Raw genomic sequence first — 18,603 nt, 5'->3', positions numbered from 1 at the left:
TCGTAATTGGGTGATACCTACATGTGAGAGCGGGCATCATCACCAGCGCATGCATGTGTAATTGTGTCACTATGAGTGCTGTGTAGAGATCAAAATGAGGGTAGCTTAAGCTTCCTTATGGGGGATCCAGGATGGTGTGGGAGGTATTATTATCCCAAGACTTTCTCAATACCTCGTATGACGTGCGGAATATCCTCGGTCATACTATGTTGCGTAGAGGGTACTTTACTTTTTAAAAGAGTAGTTTTGGGGGGGGGGGGGGGGGGGGGGGGCGAGCCCGAGGCGAGGCTGTCCAGAAACTAATGGGGAAGCCTGGGCCGCGGCAGCTCGGCTTATCATCGCTAATCACCCTTTTCAGCACTGGATGAACATAAGAACACGGGTAACGGCACCGCAACTTTTCAGTGTTTGACACGAAACAACGAAACGAAGCACAGACTTGAGCCACACTACCTCGTAGTCCTTGTCTAAACAATAATAATACCTCGATAATGGTGCTTGATCCTCACCAGTCCTGGTCAGAAGAGCTGGAGTCCACATGGTATGGGTGACGATATACCACCGCCATTTTTGTGATCAAGTCATAGTTGTAGCTGTAACGGAAATGTCAATCGCCGAGGAACAGCGCTCTTCGACGGTTGACATGTCCAGATTGACTCGGCTAGAACATTCCCTTATCCTTGGCTGCCTGAGCACGACTAGGTAGGTAGGTATACACTGTTTAACGGACTAATCACTATCAAGCGGTCATCCATGAGGCGATTCAGCCAGTCGACGGTTTTTTTCTTTCTCTTTTTGCCGCGTGGGAATCTCTTGCAAACTGTACATAATACATATTTGTATCTCCAGGGCCGATCGTTCCCCACGAAATCGCTGGTAGCTGATAGCTAATAGGCACGCACCACTTTTCTCAACGACATCGGGCTTTGCCACGATTTTTCATTGGTGCGTCGAAACGAAATCTCAAGGACACTATTATTACTCGGTACATTATCGCGTATCGCATATCATATATCGTTTGTTGGGTCACCACCACCACCACAAAACAATAGAAATGGGCACCAGAACAACAACCGCCGACCAACAAAAAATGTAAGCTCCTCATAAACTCTCACTCACTAAGAAATCCACCCACCCTTTGATATCTCGCTCAACTGCTCGGCTCACCTGTTGACACTTCTACCAAAAGCTCCTCTGCACACTACGACCCGATGCGTCCGGGCGCATCGGCGGCGGCCGACGTCGACCCGCGCTACGTGATGAGGGGCATCGACTTCAGCCTCCCGCTCAAGGAGCGGGTGCTCGACTTCCAGAAGAATTTTCTCGAGGACCCCCATTTCGGCGGCTTCGACGCCTACGCGCTCAAGGATAACGTGCGCTGCGTCTCCGTCTCCGCCGGCCGCACGGAGTGGGAGCTCGAGGTGCTCCCGCACCTGTGCAACAAGGGCGGGAAGCTGCACGGGGGCGCGGCCGCGACCATCCTCGACAATCTGACCACGACGGCGCTGATCGCCGCGGCGAGGCCCGGGTTCATGGACCTCGGTCACGTCAGCCGCAACATCAACATGACGTATCTGCGGCCGGTCGTCGAGGGCGCCACCGTCAGGGTCGTCTGCGGGCTTGTCGCCGCGGGGAGGACCCTCGCCAACATGAAGGGCGAGATGCTGGTCGACGGCAAGGTCTGCGTGACGTGTCTGCACGACAAGGTCTTTTTGCGTCCCCCGCCGCCGCCGTTAGAAGAAGGGCCCTCCTCCAAGCTGTGACTCACTCACTCACTGACTCCCTCATGGTCAAACCCTACAAAGCGAAAAAGGTCTTTTGACTCTGGGGTAATGAATGGTTGAGGGATCGACGGGTAGAAATGGATGGATAGATAGATCCTCGAAGCTACAGATGGCTAGAATCTTTTTGGAGATGGGTACTGGGATATAGAGTTGCGATAGACCATGGCACGGTGTCTTGGTTGTGGGCGTTGGAATGGCACTGTCGATCGTGACGGATAGAGTACACGTAAAGATTAGACATCAGCAATAAGACGAGATGGCCTCCAAAAGCTGACTGATAGACATGAACCAGGATGGTCACAGAGTCAGTCCAGGTCTAAGACACTTTGTCAAACCATCCAAGATGCGAGCTGAGATATTTTGTTTGAGATGCGCAAAGTTTGCGCCTCGCAGCCTCGCATAGCCACACAAGAGCCAACGGTTCAATCCCAAACACACAAACTCTGTCAGCAAAGTCCGGTCTGAGCCTTTTAATTGTTCGAGGACTCTACGTGGAAGCAAATCTTGTCTTCAGAAAAGGAGTGCCCAGCCTTGATTCGCCTCGAGGAATTTGGTACCCATCGCAACTAAATTGAGGACCTCAAGGAAATGGCCGCAACAACTGGAAATCCCGCACTGTCCAGCTCATGTTCCTTTGGATAGGTCTTCATCTTCCAGGTTTTGCGTCGTTAACAAATGTGGAATAGAAGACGGTGAGTAATTTGGACGGACGATCAGAGGCGGTGTTCTGTAATACCATCATCTGAAGCACATTTTGCTTTGCAAGTCCAGCGCGACCCAGGGATAAATAGCCACTTCTCCCCACGCATACTTTTGCACTCTGGAACACTTCACACATCATCTATAGGTGTCAGCTTCTCACCTTCCGACCTCGCTCGCCACGACTAGTATATCGTCGTCGCTATCATGGGTGCAGCCGCATCAGCCGCCAGGGGCGCGGCCGTCGTTGGCGCTGAAGTTGCTGAAGTCGCTGCGGTAGGTGCCGAGGCCGCAGAGGCCGTGGTCATGACCGGCGGCGCTGCAGCAGACGGCGTCTTGGGTCAGACGGCCAGCAGAATCGCCTCATCTTCAGAGTACTTTTCGGCATTAGGAAGTCGTCAGGGGTCGCAGAGCTCAGCCTTTCGAAGCGTCACCATGTCCGAAGAGTCATTGCCGTTAGCGCCTGAGCCTGGGTGGGCGGATCAAATTTACAGTATACCAAGGAGGCCAAAATCCATAGGTCCATCGTTCAACAAGGGAAGGCCATGGGACGGGCGCGGATTCAGAAACCACCCTGCCTCAGAGGGAGGAGCGTACCAAAACTGGGAGCTTGGACCGGGTGGAGAACCACCGGTGCCTGCAAAGTTGCCACAACCCGAAGTGCCAGGTCGTCGGATTCCGGGTTCGACGTCGACCAATTCAGAATTCGTCCGAACTCAAATCAAAGGGAAACAGATTGCTAGTGATTGGTACACAAAGACCGAGTCTGTGTATAGCGAAGAAGAAATCGCAAGCATGGCATCAGAGGAGGAAATCACCGGATCGGCCTGGTCGCATGAAGCTGCAGATGGATCCCAAATTGAGCGATTCCCAGAGTATTACTCACCACCCAGAACACCCTCCCACATATCATCGACCGGAGCGTCAAAGGGCTCGGCCCCCAAGTCTCTCACCGACTCGGAAGAATGGTTGCGCTCGTCAGAATCATCCTCAGGCACTGTTGTCCACCACACTCCTCCCAACAACCCAAACTCCATGGAGGCCATTGATGGATCGGCCGAATGGCTGTCGGGGTCGGAGCCGGAATCGGTAGCAGAGGCTTCCATAGATGCCACCTATGGCTCGTCAGAGGGGGAATTGATCGAAGGAGAGGTCGTCTACGACGGGCATCCACTAGGAGCTGAATCGCCCGCCTCCGGAGAGTCAACAGGAACTGTCATTCACCACCGACCAGCAGGGGCGGCAGCAGCATCAGAGGCGGAAGCCGTAGGGCCAAAGAAGTGGAGGCGATGGCAAGACTTGTGGACCCCCAAAGACATCCTGTCCTTTCCACCGGCGACGAGATTCAACGTGCTCCGAGGTCAGAAAGTCACCGAACCGATTTTCTTCGAGCCCGGAGCGGCGACGAAGCCTGATGCCAAGACATTCGCCAGGTTTGAAAAGGCAGTCCGGCATTATATCAAGAAGGAAGGAGCCTTCACGGGAGAGGAGGTCTCGATGCTGTTCGGCAAGAAGCCAGGACAACTGACCGGCGCCGAGTTTGTGCAAAAGATAGGCAAGCCGTTCTGGCCCAAGAAGGCAGCGAAGCTCAACGCCATGTCAGGACCAGAATTTTCCAAACTGACCGCCCCAGAGCTTCAAAAATTGCTGCCGGCTCCCTCAAGAAGTAGTGTCGGCGGAGGTGCGGTTGGAGTTGCCACTTATGGCATGATTTTGGCAGGGTATGTTTATACAAACACAATGGGCGAACTGCACGCGGACAAAATGAAGGACAAGTACAAAGATATACACAAGCGCTCCGGAATCGAGCCTGATACACCTGAGATGGCACGCGAACCTGTGTCACCGACGACCCTCGTCGTCACCGAAGGGCTGACATGGATGTACACTGACCCGCTCCCGACACTGGGCATTTACACTGTCAACGACACGACATCCTCGGTGTTTGATGGGGATTACATCACCGTGCCCATGTCCCAAGGCACTGAGTATGCACTCACCTTTCCGCCCGAGGTGCAGCGGATTCACCTCACCAATGCCAGCCCGCGGCCAATCTGCGTGGCAGGTATCAACATCACCACCTCGGACAAGTACTGGACGAGCTTGAGTGGCAATCTGGGGGATCTTTTTAACGCCGACCACTATGAGACCGGGCAGCAAGTTATGAATGGGTCGACGTCGTGTACCTGGATTGACCAGAACCCAGAAGGGATCGGGATTGCTGGATTGACCTTTGAGCTGGTCGACAACGTGCATGTTCCTGTCAAGCTCAACGGGACCTTGCCCGTTTTCTGGCTCTCCAATGACACCCTTCCGGAAGATCTCGTCAGCGACCAAGAGCTCTTTGACTTCACCGAGCACTTGGTCAAAAGCCAGTTGACCAAGTCGAGTGCAAAGCGGCTGTGCGAAAACCAGTATTCCCAAGGCCCACACTTTGTCAGTTTGAATGAAAAGCTATACTGCGACATGGAGGCTCGACAGATCTATCCTACCTGCGGGGACGAGGCTGGAGAAGGAGTGTGCTTCGACGTCGACAAGGACAAGCTGGTCGAGCCAGAAGAGGGAGACAGTGAGGAAGACGAGGCGCATGCTGAAGGAGAGGTGCAGGTCGAGGGTGTTCGTGGCTCTTTCACCAAGCGGCGGGTTGCGAAGGCGAGGAGATCCAAGGTGGTCAAGAGCTTCAAGCATGTGCATGTGTGGGAATGAGGTGGGGGAAGAGAATGGAAGCAATCACGAGATGAGACTGAGATTGAAGGAGTGATAGAGTGCGTGATTTTGTTCGATTGTGCATTTTGATGTGTTCGTACGTGTTTGTCTGATTTGCTGGATGTTTGTTCGTTCGTACAAGAGGCGGAGAGGGAGTGACGGAGAGCGGAGAGGAGAGAGAGGAGAGAAAAAAGTGAAATGCTTGGCACTGGTATGGATTTCGTAATACAATAAATTACCTTAGGTTTTCTGCTGGACCGTACCAAGCTAGTCCTCTTTAAGAAGTTTGCCTTGATACCTGACGGCCCCAATACAATCGTCATAGTCTCACTGTGGCGGCACCAGTGACTTCATCGTTGCGCAGTCGCATTGGATGGTGGCATGGCATGATGTTGCTTCTGGCCAGGCAGCATTCATTCTTTTCCATACAAACACCTCATTTTCTGCGAATATCCTTGGAACTGTTGAATCCTTCTCTGACCCCCATCTAACTCCTCCGCCCTCTATCCCCCCTTATCTAAGATTCTATTCCTGGATTGTTTGTGTGTGTCGACATCATCCCGGCCTTCAAAATGTCGACCATCCCCCATGGCTATTCGGACGAGAAGGTCCCAGAGATCGAGGTCCTTCCAGCCCCAGCTACTTCAGCACCTCCTGCGAGACGAACCAGTTTTACCAGCCGACTGCTCAGATTCGTGGTCACCGTCCTCGGCGCCATTCTAGTCTTCAAAGCGCTCTGCAACATCGTCGGTTTTCAGTCCAGGAGCTTCTCGAGACCGTGTCACGGTATGAGTCACCAAGTTCCCGGCCACAGCGCGCAGCTGTTTGACGATGACGGCCATCACCAACACCCGTTCCCACCTATTGACGATTGGAAACCGTTCAACGGCACCACCCACTTCGAGTTCGAGCCCTCCCAGGCCAGTGGTCTCTCGGTCCGAGGAGCAAACGTCTTTGGGAAAGTCGTCTTTGAAACGTCCAAGTTCTCCGACAAGGTCGTGATTGACTTGGACATCAAGACCAACAAGAAGGACAAGCACGGCGACGTCACGATCAAGGAGGACAATGGCCATCTCACCATCAATACTCCGCCGTCTGGCAAACTCGAGACTCACACGGCCGTCACCATCCAGATCCCGTCCAACATTATTGGAGAGTTTGCCCTTCCGCGATTCGAAGTTGACGTTCCACGCCACATGGTCGACTTCAGCCAACTGCCCCAGTCTCTGGAGATCGGCACATTCACGATCCGAGTTGGGAAGGGCTTCGTCAAGCCAGGCCCTGTGCATACCAACACGACCCAAGTCTCCATCGGCAACGGCGCCCTCCGCGGCACCTTGACGCACGCACGCTACGAGACCAATGTCAACATAGGCAGAGGCAATGTGACACTCAACATCCCCTCCATTTCTTCGGGCAACCAAGGCTCGACCCACATCCAACTCGGCCACGGGCACCTGAACGGCAGCCTGGCGATCTACAATTCGACCAACATCGACATCGGCAGTGGCAACATCTACGTCAACGTGGCCTTCAAGTCTGCGACAACGCGAGCCACACTCTCGACTCGAATTGCGTCGGGCGACTCGCGTGTCTTTGTCGATTCCATCGCCGCAGAACGATTGTTCGAGGCATCCCACACGTCCGTGGCGGGCGACCAGCTGATCACGTACCCCGCCAACTTCCAAGGCACGGTCGATGCGCGCGGCATTGTCGGGGACATCAAACTCGAGGGCAAGGACCTGGCCGTGGAGAAAGTCGTTGGTGGCATAGTGGGCCGAAAAGGCGACAGCAACCGGAATTCAGTCAGTGTCAAGACCGTCCGGGGCAAGCTGGATATTCTGGTCGGTGACGAGCCTTCAGCACAGACGGGCCACGGCCGTTAAAAGGCTGCTGCCAACCAGCGCGGCCTTTTGAGAACTATTACCTTACGATTGAGTCAGCGCGACATTGCTGGACATGACGACGTATGTTATGGAAAAGGGATTATGGACCTGGGCCTTTGGGATAACAAAATTGGAGCCATGGACACACGAGATATGGAACACGGGAGACATGGCTGTACAAGAACAAATACACGCTGTCATAGCATGGAGAATAACGACCAGGCAATATACCTGGATGCCATTCATTCCTTCTCTCATAAAGTCCCCGTTGAAGAGTTTCCATAAGATCCTACCACGATTTGATCTACCCATGGACCATAATGCACATGTGTGCTCCATGATCCATATCCCTCGCTCCTTCCCTCCACCCCCTCCTGGATGTTTATATTCCGCACCAAAAAAAAAAAAACTTTTCCACCCAGCCCCTATTTACTTAGGAGGTGGATGGTAAGTGAAACCCGCCGTCCCCAGAGGGAGGCAGTGTTTTTTCCGCATGATCGCCGTAGGAGGAGGTTCGAAGGTTCGAAGGTTCGGAAGGTGTTCGATTCCGGAGGTTCGCCTACTTTGAAACCCGTTTTTTCGTCCATCACTTTTTTGGTTTTGTTTTGTTGACTCTACAAAAGTCTCTTTCTCTCACTTTGTTATTTTGTGTGTGGTTGTTGACTTTTTTTTTTCAAAGTCTCTTTCTCAAAGTAGGGGTCTTTGCGATTCTTGCTGGGTTTTTCGGTGGTGTAATATATATGGGTGGGTATTTTTGAATCTTCACATCTTCACATGCAGTAGGTGGTCAAGTGACTTAGGTGCTGGCTCTTGGTGGTGGTGTTGGTGGAATACTTGCCTGTTTTGGCGGTATATCGTGATTGTTTCACGCCAAGATTCTTTCGACAGGAGAGGATAGGGAAATGGAGGAAGTGTCTGGAAGTGGGTCAGTGGTTGGGATATTCCTCATATACCTTATACATACATCCATGCGTGGTAAGTATATGTGTGTGTGATTGTTGGTGACAATGGTATAGCGAAATAGAGGGTTGGATCAAGATCAACAGGTGTCGGTCGACCAAAGCTTGGATAGAATGTCCACAGGTCCATATTAAAAGTGGTACATACTCTTCGGACACATTCCCTCTCAAAGCCGTCCATCTGGATATCTCTTGGTGGCCTCAAGCCATTCTCGCTTGATCCCAGCTGCTGTCCACTGCAGTACATTGCCGATCCTGATCAACTTCTTCCAAATCCAACTGTCCGTCCTAGGCCTGAGACCAGACCACCACCAGTCTTCACAGCGCTGTCTGCTGCGTTCCTCCCAGCCTCGCTTGCCTTGCCCGCTGCATTTGTGGCCGATGAGGCAATGCCCGATGCGGAACCGACGCCAGCTGTAGGAGCAGTGCCTCGGTCAGGGATAGAAGGCGTGGCTACCGGACTTGAAATGTGTTGAGCTCCTCTCTGATTCCCCGCATCTGTATCCTTTGTGGAATTCTCTCCTTGTCCGGCGCCCCCCGTCATCGTGCCTGTGGCAGCATTCCCAGCCCGCTTAGCCGCCGCTGTGGCATCCTGGGAGAGACTAGCCAGCCTCTCGCCAATGGCTGTAGGTGTCGGGGCGGTGGGGACTTGAACCTGTTGACTGGAGCTCTTCCGCGGTCCCAACTTTGGTGGCGGCGATCGCACACCACTGCTGACTTGCCGTATGAGGCTCGGTGTCGGGACTGAAGTAGGCGGAGTGGGAACCCCTGACCCCGACCCCGACGGGGCAAGTCTAAGCTGGGGGGACTTGATCCCAGACAGAGGACGATCGAGTTTCGCTGGAGGAGATTTCACACCAGAAGGGGTTCTGTCCAATTTCGGGAGAGATGGTGACTTGACGCCAGAAGGAAGACGATCGAGCTTCGTCGGCGGAGATTTCACACCGGAAGGAGTTCTATCCAATGTTGGTAGAAGCGGTGACTTGACTCCGGAAGATATCCTGTCGAGCTTAGCGGGTGGTGACTTGATAGCCGATGGAATTCGGTCGAGCTTGGACTTGACTCCTGACGATCTCTTCTCCAGTCCTGGTCTTTCTTGTACTGGCTTGGTGGTGAAACTCTCCTTTGAGAGATCGGACGACTTCTTTGCGAGTTTCGGCGGTGGTGGTCTCTTCCCACCCTTGTTGACTGGCCCCCGAAACCCCATACTCGGCATCCTCGGTAGATATGCCGCTGCTCTGGACGTGTAGCTCTGCCCTGTCTTCGTCGCACCCTGGGCAGCAGCATCCACTGTATTTTTACCCGTTGCTGGTGCGCCTTGTGCTGTTTTGCCCGTCTCGTCTGCTTTCAACGTCGCAGTATCCAGCCCGCTTTGCACAGTCTGAGCCGTATTCTGCACCGTCGTGCCTGCCGCTTCAACTACGTCACCCGTTATATCCCGGACTGGAGCCGGCGTGCGATCTTTTGCTTGATGGATTATTGGAGCCTCACGAGTGGCCCGGTTGGCCGACTTTACTGCCGGATTATCCTTGGGATTCAATGTATTTTTGACAGTCGGTGCGACCGCGTCGGATACTGTGCCTGCTGTGCCTTTGGCGGTGGCGGTGGTAGTCTCTGCTGCCTTGTTGGCAGAGTCCGTCGCCTTTGCTGTCGCAAGTTTAGGGGGTGCACGGGATTTCTTCTTGCCGGCGCCTGGAAGAGACGTGATGCTGGCCAGAGAAGGCAGATATTGCGAGGCTTGCTGGACGTAGCTTTGAGTTTGGCTTGTTGGTGCCTCTGCTCCTTTGGTTGCTTCGCCGGTTAGTTTGCTAGTGTCGGTAGTGTCCGGTCTCTGGATCGTGCTGGGACTGGATCGGTTGATATGTGGCATACTCGGCAGATGCTTGTAGATATAGGTGGCATAGCTCTCTGTCGCAGCTGGAGCACCTTTGGCCGTTTGACCTGCAACATCGCAAACCTGGCCGGGATCTTGTCCAGACTTTTGGAGATTAGCGGCAGCCTTCTGCGCATCTTTCGCGGCTGGCGCACTGGGTACGTAGAAATACTCGATCGCCCGGGTGACCAGGCTCTTCTTGGTCTGTTCTTGGATCTTCTTTTCCAGCTCTTCGGCCTCTTCTTCTCCCTCGGCGGCCTCGTCCACCTTGCCGCCATGTGACTCCCTTCGCATCAACCATCTGTTCCGAGCAGCAACAGACTGCTTCTCCTCCTCTTTTTCCATCTCCACCAGCTCCTGTCGTTCCCGTTCCACAGCGGCCATGTCGATATCCTCGAACCCGATTTTCTTGAGGATTGCGCCGATCAGATAGCGGTAGCGCTGGTGGCTGCTGATGTCCTCCGAGACATCAAAGTTTTCGACGGCGCTCAGACCCTCCACCTTCTGCAGTCCAGCCACGCCGTACTGGATGGCTGACGTGCGGTACATGAATCCGAGGACGTAGTCGTTGACAGAGAAGACATTGACCAGCCTGCCAGCAACGACGCTACGCAGGATTCTCCAGTCGCTGGTATCACTGGGCGTTGGCGAACCGATCATCACCGCATTCTCAACGATTCCAAACTCCTTTCTCTTCGCCAGGTTCATGAGACAGGTATAGATGACGCGGGCTCCAAGCGAGTAGCCGATGAGAGTGACGGGGCGCTCACCTTGGGCACGATTGACCAGGGCATCTGCCAGAACCTCGCCTGCCTTGTCGGCACGGCTTTTGGCAACACTGAAGGGGTTGTCAATGACTCTGGCGACCTTCATCAAGGCCATTGGCCACATCGCCGCAGCAAGTTCTGCGAAGATGGTCCGCGAGATGATCTCCTTCTGTGCGTACCCCCAAGCGGCCGACTGGACCATGCCGTTCATGGCATTTCCCAGGTTCAGCAGCGCCTCCAGTTCGTATTTCAATGCAAAGACTTCGGCGCCCGTCCCCAAGGAACGCCACGGTTTGACCACCTCCTCTTTCTCAGTCAACCAACCAGAGATGCCCAGGGTGACGCGAAGCTTATGGTCGTGTTCGCTGGCTTCTTGGGCACCTTGAGCTTCGTCCTCGCTGGTCTTCTTCTCGCTACTGCCATGGACAGGCAGGAACTGAAAGTCTTCCACTTGGCGCGCGTACGAGTCCATCATCTGGCCTGTCATACGCCCACCATACGCACCAAACAGTCCACCAACAAGGACGGCACTCCCGGCCACAGAGCCCAGATAGGCGGCCGCGGATGTAGCACCAAGTCCGAGCCCGCCCATGACAGAGCCGACACCTGCAGCCACCAGAGGGGCGGCCATCCCACCAGTGACACCAAGGACTGCCGCCCCAGCCGCCGTCGCATAGCGAACTCTCCACTTCCGGGTCTCTTCATTCTCCTTGATCTTCTTCATCTTTTCCTCGTCAGCGGTCAGCTCTTTAGCTGCTTCGAGTAAGCCTTTGGCCGTCGCATACTCGTCCTGCTCAAAAGTCTTCAGAGGTAGCTTCAAAGACGACGTCAAGTTGAGCAACAGGATCCGAGAGTAGGCAGTGTAGTGCTCCAGAGACAGGAGCAGAAGCAGCAGAGAATGAAGAACCAGCGTTCGCTTGTCCATAGGCAGTTTCGTCAACGGAGTTTTGGTGGGTGGGAACAGGTCTTTGAATTTCAGATTGACAACCCTAGACCCAACCTCCATGACTTTCCCGGTGGTGGTTGGCAGTTGGGCCCTTGACAAGGCAGCTTTGGCACCCTTCCGAATTTGTTCCTGGGCAGTGCGTTCGCTGTTGACGACTTGGCCAATCCGCAGGATGACTTGCTCACGCCATTTGTCAAAGGCCTTGAGAGAATCTTTCTTGAGGTTCTTCATCTTCAAAGTCGCCAAATCCTTGTCGATTTCCGCCTTCATCTTACGTTCGCGGTCATAGGCAGAGACGTCGACGTTGGCTGGGTCCACCGCCATCATCTTTTCGTCCTCCGTCATACCTTCACGAAGAAGCGTCTTGTCTAGCCCTGTTGTTGAGCTGAAGTTGTCAAGAATCACTTTGCGCATTGACTCGGTCACATTGGCGATGAGGAGTGTGAGATCGGCACGTTGAGCTGGGTCTAGGATGCTGGCGAGGTCCGTCTCGTCCGCACTGTTCGCCTGGGCTTTCGCAGCCAGCTCGGAAGCGGGTTGTTCAGCCATGATGGCCACTGCTGCTTCAGTTCACCTTGCCACCCAGTGATATACTATGGCGTTCAGGCACACTCGAATAGACCCGAGCCAAATTGCAAACACTCGAGAGGCTTCAGCAGCAGAGGCTAGCAGGTTGAGTGAAAAGCTGTAGACAGGTTAGAAGCACAACAAACAAATAATCACAAAGGAGACGAAAGTGTGGCGGTGCATATCTCTCTTCATGTCGATGATCCAAGTTGGCGGCTGTTGAGGGGGTGAAATGACGTTATGGGAAAACTTGTCGTGCATATCATGATGCTTGTCCCTTCATCTCTTCGCCCCCTGTTCCCTGCAGCCACACAATCACAGAAAAACACTTATTCGATCGTGGGGATAACAAGAACCTGGAAAAACACAGCTAAAGAAAACATCCGGATCGAAACATGTTTTGATCTTACTTTTCGTATAGTATTGCGTTCAGTCGTTATCAAATCTTGTCCTTGCGGGGGCTCGTCGTCTTGGACCTTTTCCAACCCAAGAAGTCTAGAATGGTACAAAGTCACCAAGAATATGTATGCAATTGTTGGCCGATCCTCATCACTCCGGTCGCCTTGCTTGATATAAAATGCAGCTTGAAAGCCCGTCGAGCCATAGCAACCTATAGTATGGTTCCAAAGCTGATCATATAGTTAGCAAGACGTTCACAAACATCTCAGTCAGTGTGTAAGACATACCCAAAGGTCTGCTTGATGCTGCGAACGTAGTAGCCTTCCCAGTTTCTCTGGACCACCTCCTCTTGCCCTACCGGCACCCCAGTCCAGGTCACACGCATATTAGTTACTCGGTCAACATCGTTCTGGTCAAAGAAAATTTCCTGAGTGCTCATGTGTCCTTCCGGCCACTGCGCTAATCTCCATTTCTGAATAAGTTTCTTGGGCGGCTGTAGTTCGACAAACTCTCCAGTGACATTGCCGTCAAAGATGGAGAACTTCCCGCCCACCTTGGCGCCTTCGAATAGTCGAGGAGGCGCACGAGTGAATGCCGCGAGTCGTTGGGGGTCGGTAAATGTCTGGTACATCTCTTCCGCAGTAGTCCGAAATTCGTCCGTGGCAGTGACAGTGGTCGTATTGACGGACGATTTGCCGCTTGTGGAGGTTGTTGTCGGGGCAGGAGACAGAGGCTTCCGTTCTTTCTCGGGATGCCACGTGGGAGTTGCGAAACCGCTCGAAGGATTAGAGCCAGGAGCGTGCTGAAGGTCTTTTCCATGCTCTTCAATCAGGGCAGGCCCGAATTTAGCAAACACTTGTCGAAGTTGAGGGACCAACTTCGATCGGACAAGGTCTTTAACGGGCTGTTTCTCTTTCTTCTCCGAGTATATATCAATTTCAAACTGCACAAGTTGTCAGTCGTGTCCTGAGCAGAATTTTGCGTGAAGCCGCAACACGAGTACATACCACATAGTCATCAGGCTGGGTGTCATATGCACATTCAGGGACTCTGATGCTCCCACTGACATCGGTACCTTCTTCCGTTTTGCCTGTTGGTCACAAATGAGCAACCTCTTCTCACGTTTACCTGCAACGGAGTGGTGTACCTTCATATTCTAATTGTAATGCAACATCAAAGATTGTGATGACTTTTCCCTTCCGCTGGCTCACTTCCACATCGCCGTCCATGGAGATCAATCTGGTGATCTTTGCCGACACACCATTTTCTTCCGCCGAAACCTTCTTGACTTCTGTGTCTAGATAGTCTTTGGCCCAAGGGCCAGCGTCTTTGTTGACCCAATGCCAGTTGTTCGGGTTGTGGAGGACCATTGTGGGAGAGGGAGCAAGTGGTGTTCAGGGTGTCAGAGGAGAGTTCCTGTTTGTCGATGTAACACAGATCAGTCTCAGGGCTCACCGAGTCAAACTTGTAAACTTGTGTTTAAAAGGGGTGCAATGTTCAGGTTGAAGGCTCGAAGCCATGTAAAGCTGATCCGCATGTAAAGAGTACAAGTCTTCTCAGACTGGTGCCAGCTGGATTCTCATCATAAGACGCAACAGGGGTAAAGGGCTACGTGCGTTCACTACATACCTTTCGACAGTAGCTTTAAAGAGGAGGACATATGGTTGAAGGAAAGAGGATCGCGTGTCAGGAACAAGAAAAAGATTGTCGACTTTCGACTTCCAGGCAACGGAATTGGAGAGAATTGGAGAGAAAAGCAGCTTGACTGACTCGCTGGTTGTGGCCGCAGCTGCGAAAAGGGAAAAGAAACAAACCGAAAGAGAATCCATGCCAAGCTTTTGGTTCTACTGGAACTGCTCAAACTGCTGCTCAAACTGCTCGAGGTTGCTTGCTACATAGCGAGTTGCCCACTCGGCCCGCCTTGCCCGCTCACGCTATCGAGGTCGCCGTCACCGACGATACACACCTGATCAATACTCCGGTACGCTGTGCGTTCGGCAATGTCCCATGCCCCATCCCATGTGATCAGCTCTATCAGAAACCTCAGCTCTAGACTCGCATCCTTCAAATCGCCTCCACCTCAATCCTGCATCCGTTCCTAGCGGGCATTCTCAATGTATTCAGCAGTGGGTTTCTCGTACTTCGCACAGAAGTATTTCGCACTGTTTCTCGACAGCCAGAGGGTGAACTTGCTGAGTTCGGTCTTCAAGCGAGCAACAGCCTCGGCGTCCATATTAGTTTGAGCAATCATCTCCGGCAGGTTAACAATCATGCGCGTCAGGTGTTCAGCCCCATAACAATCACCAGGACCCTTGCCCTCCCAATCCTTGTACCGACCGGACTCCCAGAGCTTCCGAACCTGTCACGATTAGTACGAGCATAGAGAAGTAGACTGTAGCACCTGGGAAATAATGTACCTCTGCTAGCTGACTTCTCTCAAAGCGGTACAATAAGATCTTACCGACCGCTTTCTCAAAGTACATCTTCAAGCCAGCACAAAACTCCTCCAGGATGTCCGCATCAGCCGAAGTAGGCAGGCGGTTCAACTTCTCTTCGTTGAAATATTCGTCGATGATGTAGTTTGCTGGAGCTTGACTCGGTAAAGGAACGAGAAGGAGCGATTTCGTGACATTCTCCCAATCGTCAACAAGGAGATTCTTCAGATGATCGGGGACGTTGATGCGGATGGATGGACGGGTGTAGAACGCGTCTTCCTGTGAAGTCATGTGAAAAGTAAGCACGTATTCCTTTTTCAGGGTGAAAATTATGGATATGAATCATGTCGTGTCGTTGCAACGGGTAAGGGGCCATCAAGTAAAAGGGGAGGATCCAATTCCAAATCCCGGGTCCTGGGAACGTTCAGGGGGTTTGCCTCAAATGCAAGGAACTGTCCCAGATTCAACCACTTCTGCGGCGAGAGCGAGAACATCAAGGCCAGTGATGGGTCGGTTAGCAGGGAGCCGGGCACGCAAGGCACCTTCCACGTTGTTAGCACTCAAGCTCGCAGACTCCTGTCGTCGATATGGAATGCTGCCATGTCGCATACAGGAATCCTCGGGCTCCGGGAATGAAAAGTCGCATTCACGGCCCTGCAATTTGCAGTTATTGCAGATCGGCTTCACCCCATCGCACGTCACACCAAGTTTGATGCACTTTTTGCACGCGTCTTTGCTGGAGTTGTCGAGGAACAACGTGTCAGTCGATCTAGTTGTTTGTGCGGCAGATTCAGAGGCATCAAAGCCGATGGAGTCAGCGGACCGGCTTGCCTGCGCGGCAGCTTCAAAGGCACGGTCGGCAGCCACGGCGGCAAGGGTACGTAGACGGTGGTCGTCAACAGGTGGTCTCTTGACTTTCGCAACGAAGGCATTTATGATATTCGCCTCGTTCTCCCGCTCGAATTGGTCCCAGAAGGGTGCGTTGTCAGGCACTTCCTTGAGAACCCAGGGGGGGCGGTTCTCAAGCACACTATATGGCATTTTGACCAGGAGTTCTTCACGTGCCCAGACGAGACATCCGTCGGGGATAGACCTGAGATTTTCCTCGGTCCACCCTGGAGGGAATTTGTCTCGATCACGGTTCAATTTTTCGATGAGGCGATAAGGGAACTTGAGAGCATCGAGTGGCGTGTTTGATCCAGGAGGATCAACCTCAAAAGGTTCTCCAGGGGCACTGGTTGCAGGGGCAGCCCCGTGATCTTCACCATCGCTATCGATGTCGGATGGGAGCTCTTCGAACTGCTTTGGCAGTTGCTGTTTTGGTCCACGGGATCCCAGCTTGTACTGCTGTCCTCTCTTGCGAGCGTCTCGGAGCTCCTCGTCGATGACGTGCTTTTCGAGGTACGGGGTTCCACCGATCAGTGCCAGCTTTGGCATCTTCGGATGTTCTCTGAGCGAACTCTGGCTGAAGAATTCCGGCTCATCCTTGGGTGCGGGCAGTGTAAGGAGGTGATCCACGTCTGCAGATGTGTAGTTCGTGGTGTCTTTGATCTTCCAAGGACGCAATGCCTGTTGAGGTTGGGGGGACGCCATGCTGGTCCTAGAATTCCGGAGCCCTCTGGAGGGTTCTGGTCCCGTGTTGGTGGGCTTTGTTGTCCTTCGGATCACGGAAGATCGTGATTCTGCAACACGGGTTTCCTTGTTCCCCTTAGGAATGGCTGTGGACATGGACTTGATCATGGACTTGGACTTGGCGGTAGAAACTGCCGCTGCAGTCCTAACGCTCCTCCTGACTGAAGTAACCTCACTTTTGTCACTTTTCTTATTGTTGTCCTCAGTGACCGCAAACTTGTCTTCCAACTCTGTGTCAAAGAGCAGTTCATCTTCTTGGACATTCACGATGTCAGAGCTGACTGAGGAAAGAGAACTAGATTCGGAGGATAGTGAGTCCCTTGATCGTTCTTTTCCCACATCAGACTTCTTTCCGACATTGATCTTTCCTCTGCCACTGACAACTTTTGTATCTTTTGTGCAGGGTGTAACAGCTTCAGGCTCTGGTGATGATTTGTCTGATAAACCGCTTGATGCACCGTCGATACTGGAACTTTCATCTTCGGACGACTCTGTATCGGACTCGCTTGACGTGGACGTATTCGCTGATGGTTGTGTCTTATTCTTTTTTGAAGCCTTCTTGGCCCCAGGTGCGGGTTTTCCAGGCATATCAAGACGTTGGTGCCGGTCTCTCGATTCCTTTTGTCGCTGTCGCAAATTTTCCATGGTTGTTGATTGGTCCAGGGTTTCACTGTCAACCAGGCAAATAGTACTGGTGATAGATTGGGCTTCAATGGGAACCTGGACATCCAAGTTTGGTGGGGGAACCTGCTCCAAGCTCGACGCATACTCCTGGGCAGGCTCGTCGTCGGGCAGTCCAGTAACCCAGGACATCATATCGATATGGGGGTATTCATTGTGACGGGAATCACGGGAAGAATTCACACGGGTACGGGTACGCTTGTGGGACGGGGAATCACCACCAACCTTTTCCAGATCATTGTCTCTTGCACGCTTGGATCCCCTACCACCGGCAGCAGGGACAGAAGATGTGCGCTCCTCGGACCCTCTGCCAGATCCAATCTCCGACCCTTGGCCTCGGCGGGTTTTGCTGGCCATCTTGGGATTGGCTTTGAGCGTAGCCTGATGGCGCAGGTTCGCTGCCAACTCTCGGTTATCTTCTGTTGGTTTTCGAAGACGATCTTGGGGAACCCAATCGTCCCAGCTAGAAGAGCACTGGTTAGCTTTTGAACAGCTGGGATAAGTGGAGAATGGACAAGGGATGGAAAGAACTTCTGGTGGTGAAGAGAGTTGTGAAGTACGACAAAGTGCACAAAGCGCACACTGGCCGTGAATGTGCCAAATTCACGGTCGGATATGTCAGCTGCCCGCACAGTTCATATTCACTTGGGTCGCTGCCCGCGCACAGAACATGACACTGTCAGAAGCAATCACACTCCATGACACAAAAAGAATGACGGTTTGACAGATCAAGGACGCGACAACAGGTAAGCAAGGATGAAATCTCAAAACTCACGTGTTCTTCCAGCCTTTGTAATGAACCTTGTAGTGAAAGGGGGATTTCGTCTCCTTGGGATCTGTTCTCTTCACGTCTGTGATTTTGGCATCATACAGCACCTCTCCGTGGAAGCAGAGCGCCTTCTCATCCTTCTGGAACAGTGGTTTATTGTCGTTGGACTGCGGAGCCATGAGAATGCTGAATCAGACGAGTCGTTGATCTCGGGATATCGAGACAAAGGGGGAGACTTTGGAGACGGAAGATATGCCTGACAGGGCACTTGACCAAGGGGAGGGAGGAGAAATTGTCAACACGAGCAGACAGTCTCTAGGGGGACAAAGAAAGAAAGAAGAAAATAAGGAGAAGCAAGAAAGAAGAGAGCAGAAGAAATTGAATACGTTATCGTGGCATCGAAAGGAGAGGCAGCGACTTGCCATATGAAGCCCAGTGACAGAGCCAAGACAAAGGTCGCGCTCATTGGCTGGCGAGAACGCGTAGTTGATCCGAGGTTT

At 52.8% G+C, this 18,603-nt stretch overlaps 6 protein-coding genes across 6 annotated transcripts; 3 read left to right on the top strand and 3 right to left on the bottom strand.

The window, feature by feature from the left end:
* Positions 1 to 1,211: 1,211 nt before the first annotated feature.
* On the top strand, positions 1,212 to 1,763 carry Z517_07597 (uncharacterized protein; the record flags this gene model as incomplete). Its single annotated transcript, XM_013426118.1, has 1 exon — positions 1,212 to 1,763. One exon carries the CDS (start codon positions 1,212 to 1,214, stop codon positions 1,761 to 1,763), a length of 552 nt encoding a protein of 183 aa, XP_013281572.1.
* A 927-nt stretch (positions 1,764 to 2,690) lies between these two features.
* Z517_07596 (uncharacterized protein) lies at positions 2,691 to 5,189 on the top strand (the record flags this gene model as incomplete). Its single annotated transcript, XM_013426117.1, has 1 exon — positions 2,691 to 5,189. The coding sequence occupies one exon, from the start codon at positions 2,691 to 2,693 to the stop codon at positions 5,187 to 5,189; it is 2,499 nt and encodes an 832-aa protein (XP_013281571.1).
* A 572-nt stretch (positions 5,190 to 5,761) lies between these two features.
* Positions 5,762 to 7,075, top strand: Z517_07595 (uncharacterized protein; the record flags this gene model as incomplete). The annotated part of the gene is made up of 1 exon (XM_013426116.1): positions 5,762 to 7,075. One exon carries the CDS (start codon positions 5,762 to 5,764, stop codon positions 7,073 to 7,075), a length of 1,314 nt encoding a protein of 437 aa, XP_013281570.1.
* A 1,218-nt stretch (positions 7,076 to 8,293) lies between these two features.
* Positions 8,294 to 12,169, bottom strand: Z517_07594 (uncharacterized protein; the record flags this gene model as incomplete). The annotated part of the gene is made up of 1 exon (XM_013426115.1): positions 8,294 to 12,169. One exon carries the CDS (start codon positions 12,167 to 12,169, stop codon positions 8,294 to 8,296), a length of 3,876 nt encoding a protein of 1,291 aa, XP_013281569.1.
* A 682-nt stretch (positions 12,170 to 12,851) lies between these two features.
* Z517_07593 (uncharacterized protein) lies at positions 12,852 to 13,956 on the bottom strand (the record flags this gene model as incomplete). The annotated part of the gene is made up of 3 exons (XM_013426114.1): positions 12,852 to 13,529; positions 13,594 to 13,676; positions 13,734 to 13,956. The coding sequence occupies 3 exons, from the start codon at positions 13,954 to 13,956 to the stop codon at positions 12,852 to 12,854; spliced, it is 984 nt and encodes a 327-aa protein (XP_013281568.1).
* Positions 13,957 to 14,684: 728 nt separating this feature from the next.
* Z517_07592 (uncharacterized protein) lies at positions 14,685 to 18,282 on the bottom strand (the record flags this gene model as incomplete). The annotated part of the gene is made up of 4 exons (XM_013426113.1): positions 14,685 to 14,945; positions 15,004 to 15,300; positions 17,560 to 17,797; positions 18,110 to 18,282. The coding sequence occupies 4 exons, from the start codon at positions 18,280 to 18,282 to the stop codon at positions 14,685 to 14,687; spliced, it is 969 nt and encodes a 322-aa protein (XP_013281567.1).
* Positions 18,283 to 18,603: the final 321 nt, after the last annotated feature.

This window comes from Fonsecaea pedrosoi, assembly GCF_000835455.1.
Source record: "Fonsecaea pedrosoi CBS 271.37 unplaced genomic scaffold supercont1.5, whole genome shotgun sequence".
In the NCBI taxonomy this organism is placed as follows: domain Eukaryota; kingdom Fungi; phylum Ascomycota; class Eurotiomycetes; order Chaetothyriales; family Herpotrichiellaceae; genus Fonsecaea; species Fonsecaea pedrosoi.
The sequence above is the reverse complement of the archived record's forward strand: the minus strand, read 5'-3'. Positions and strand labels throughout refer to the sequence as shown.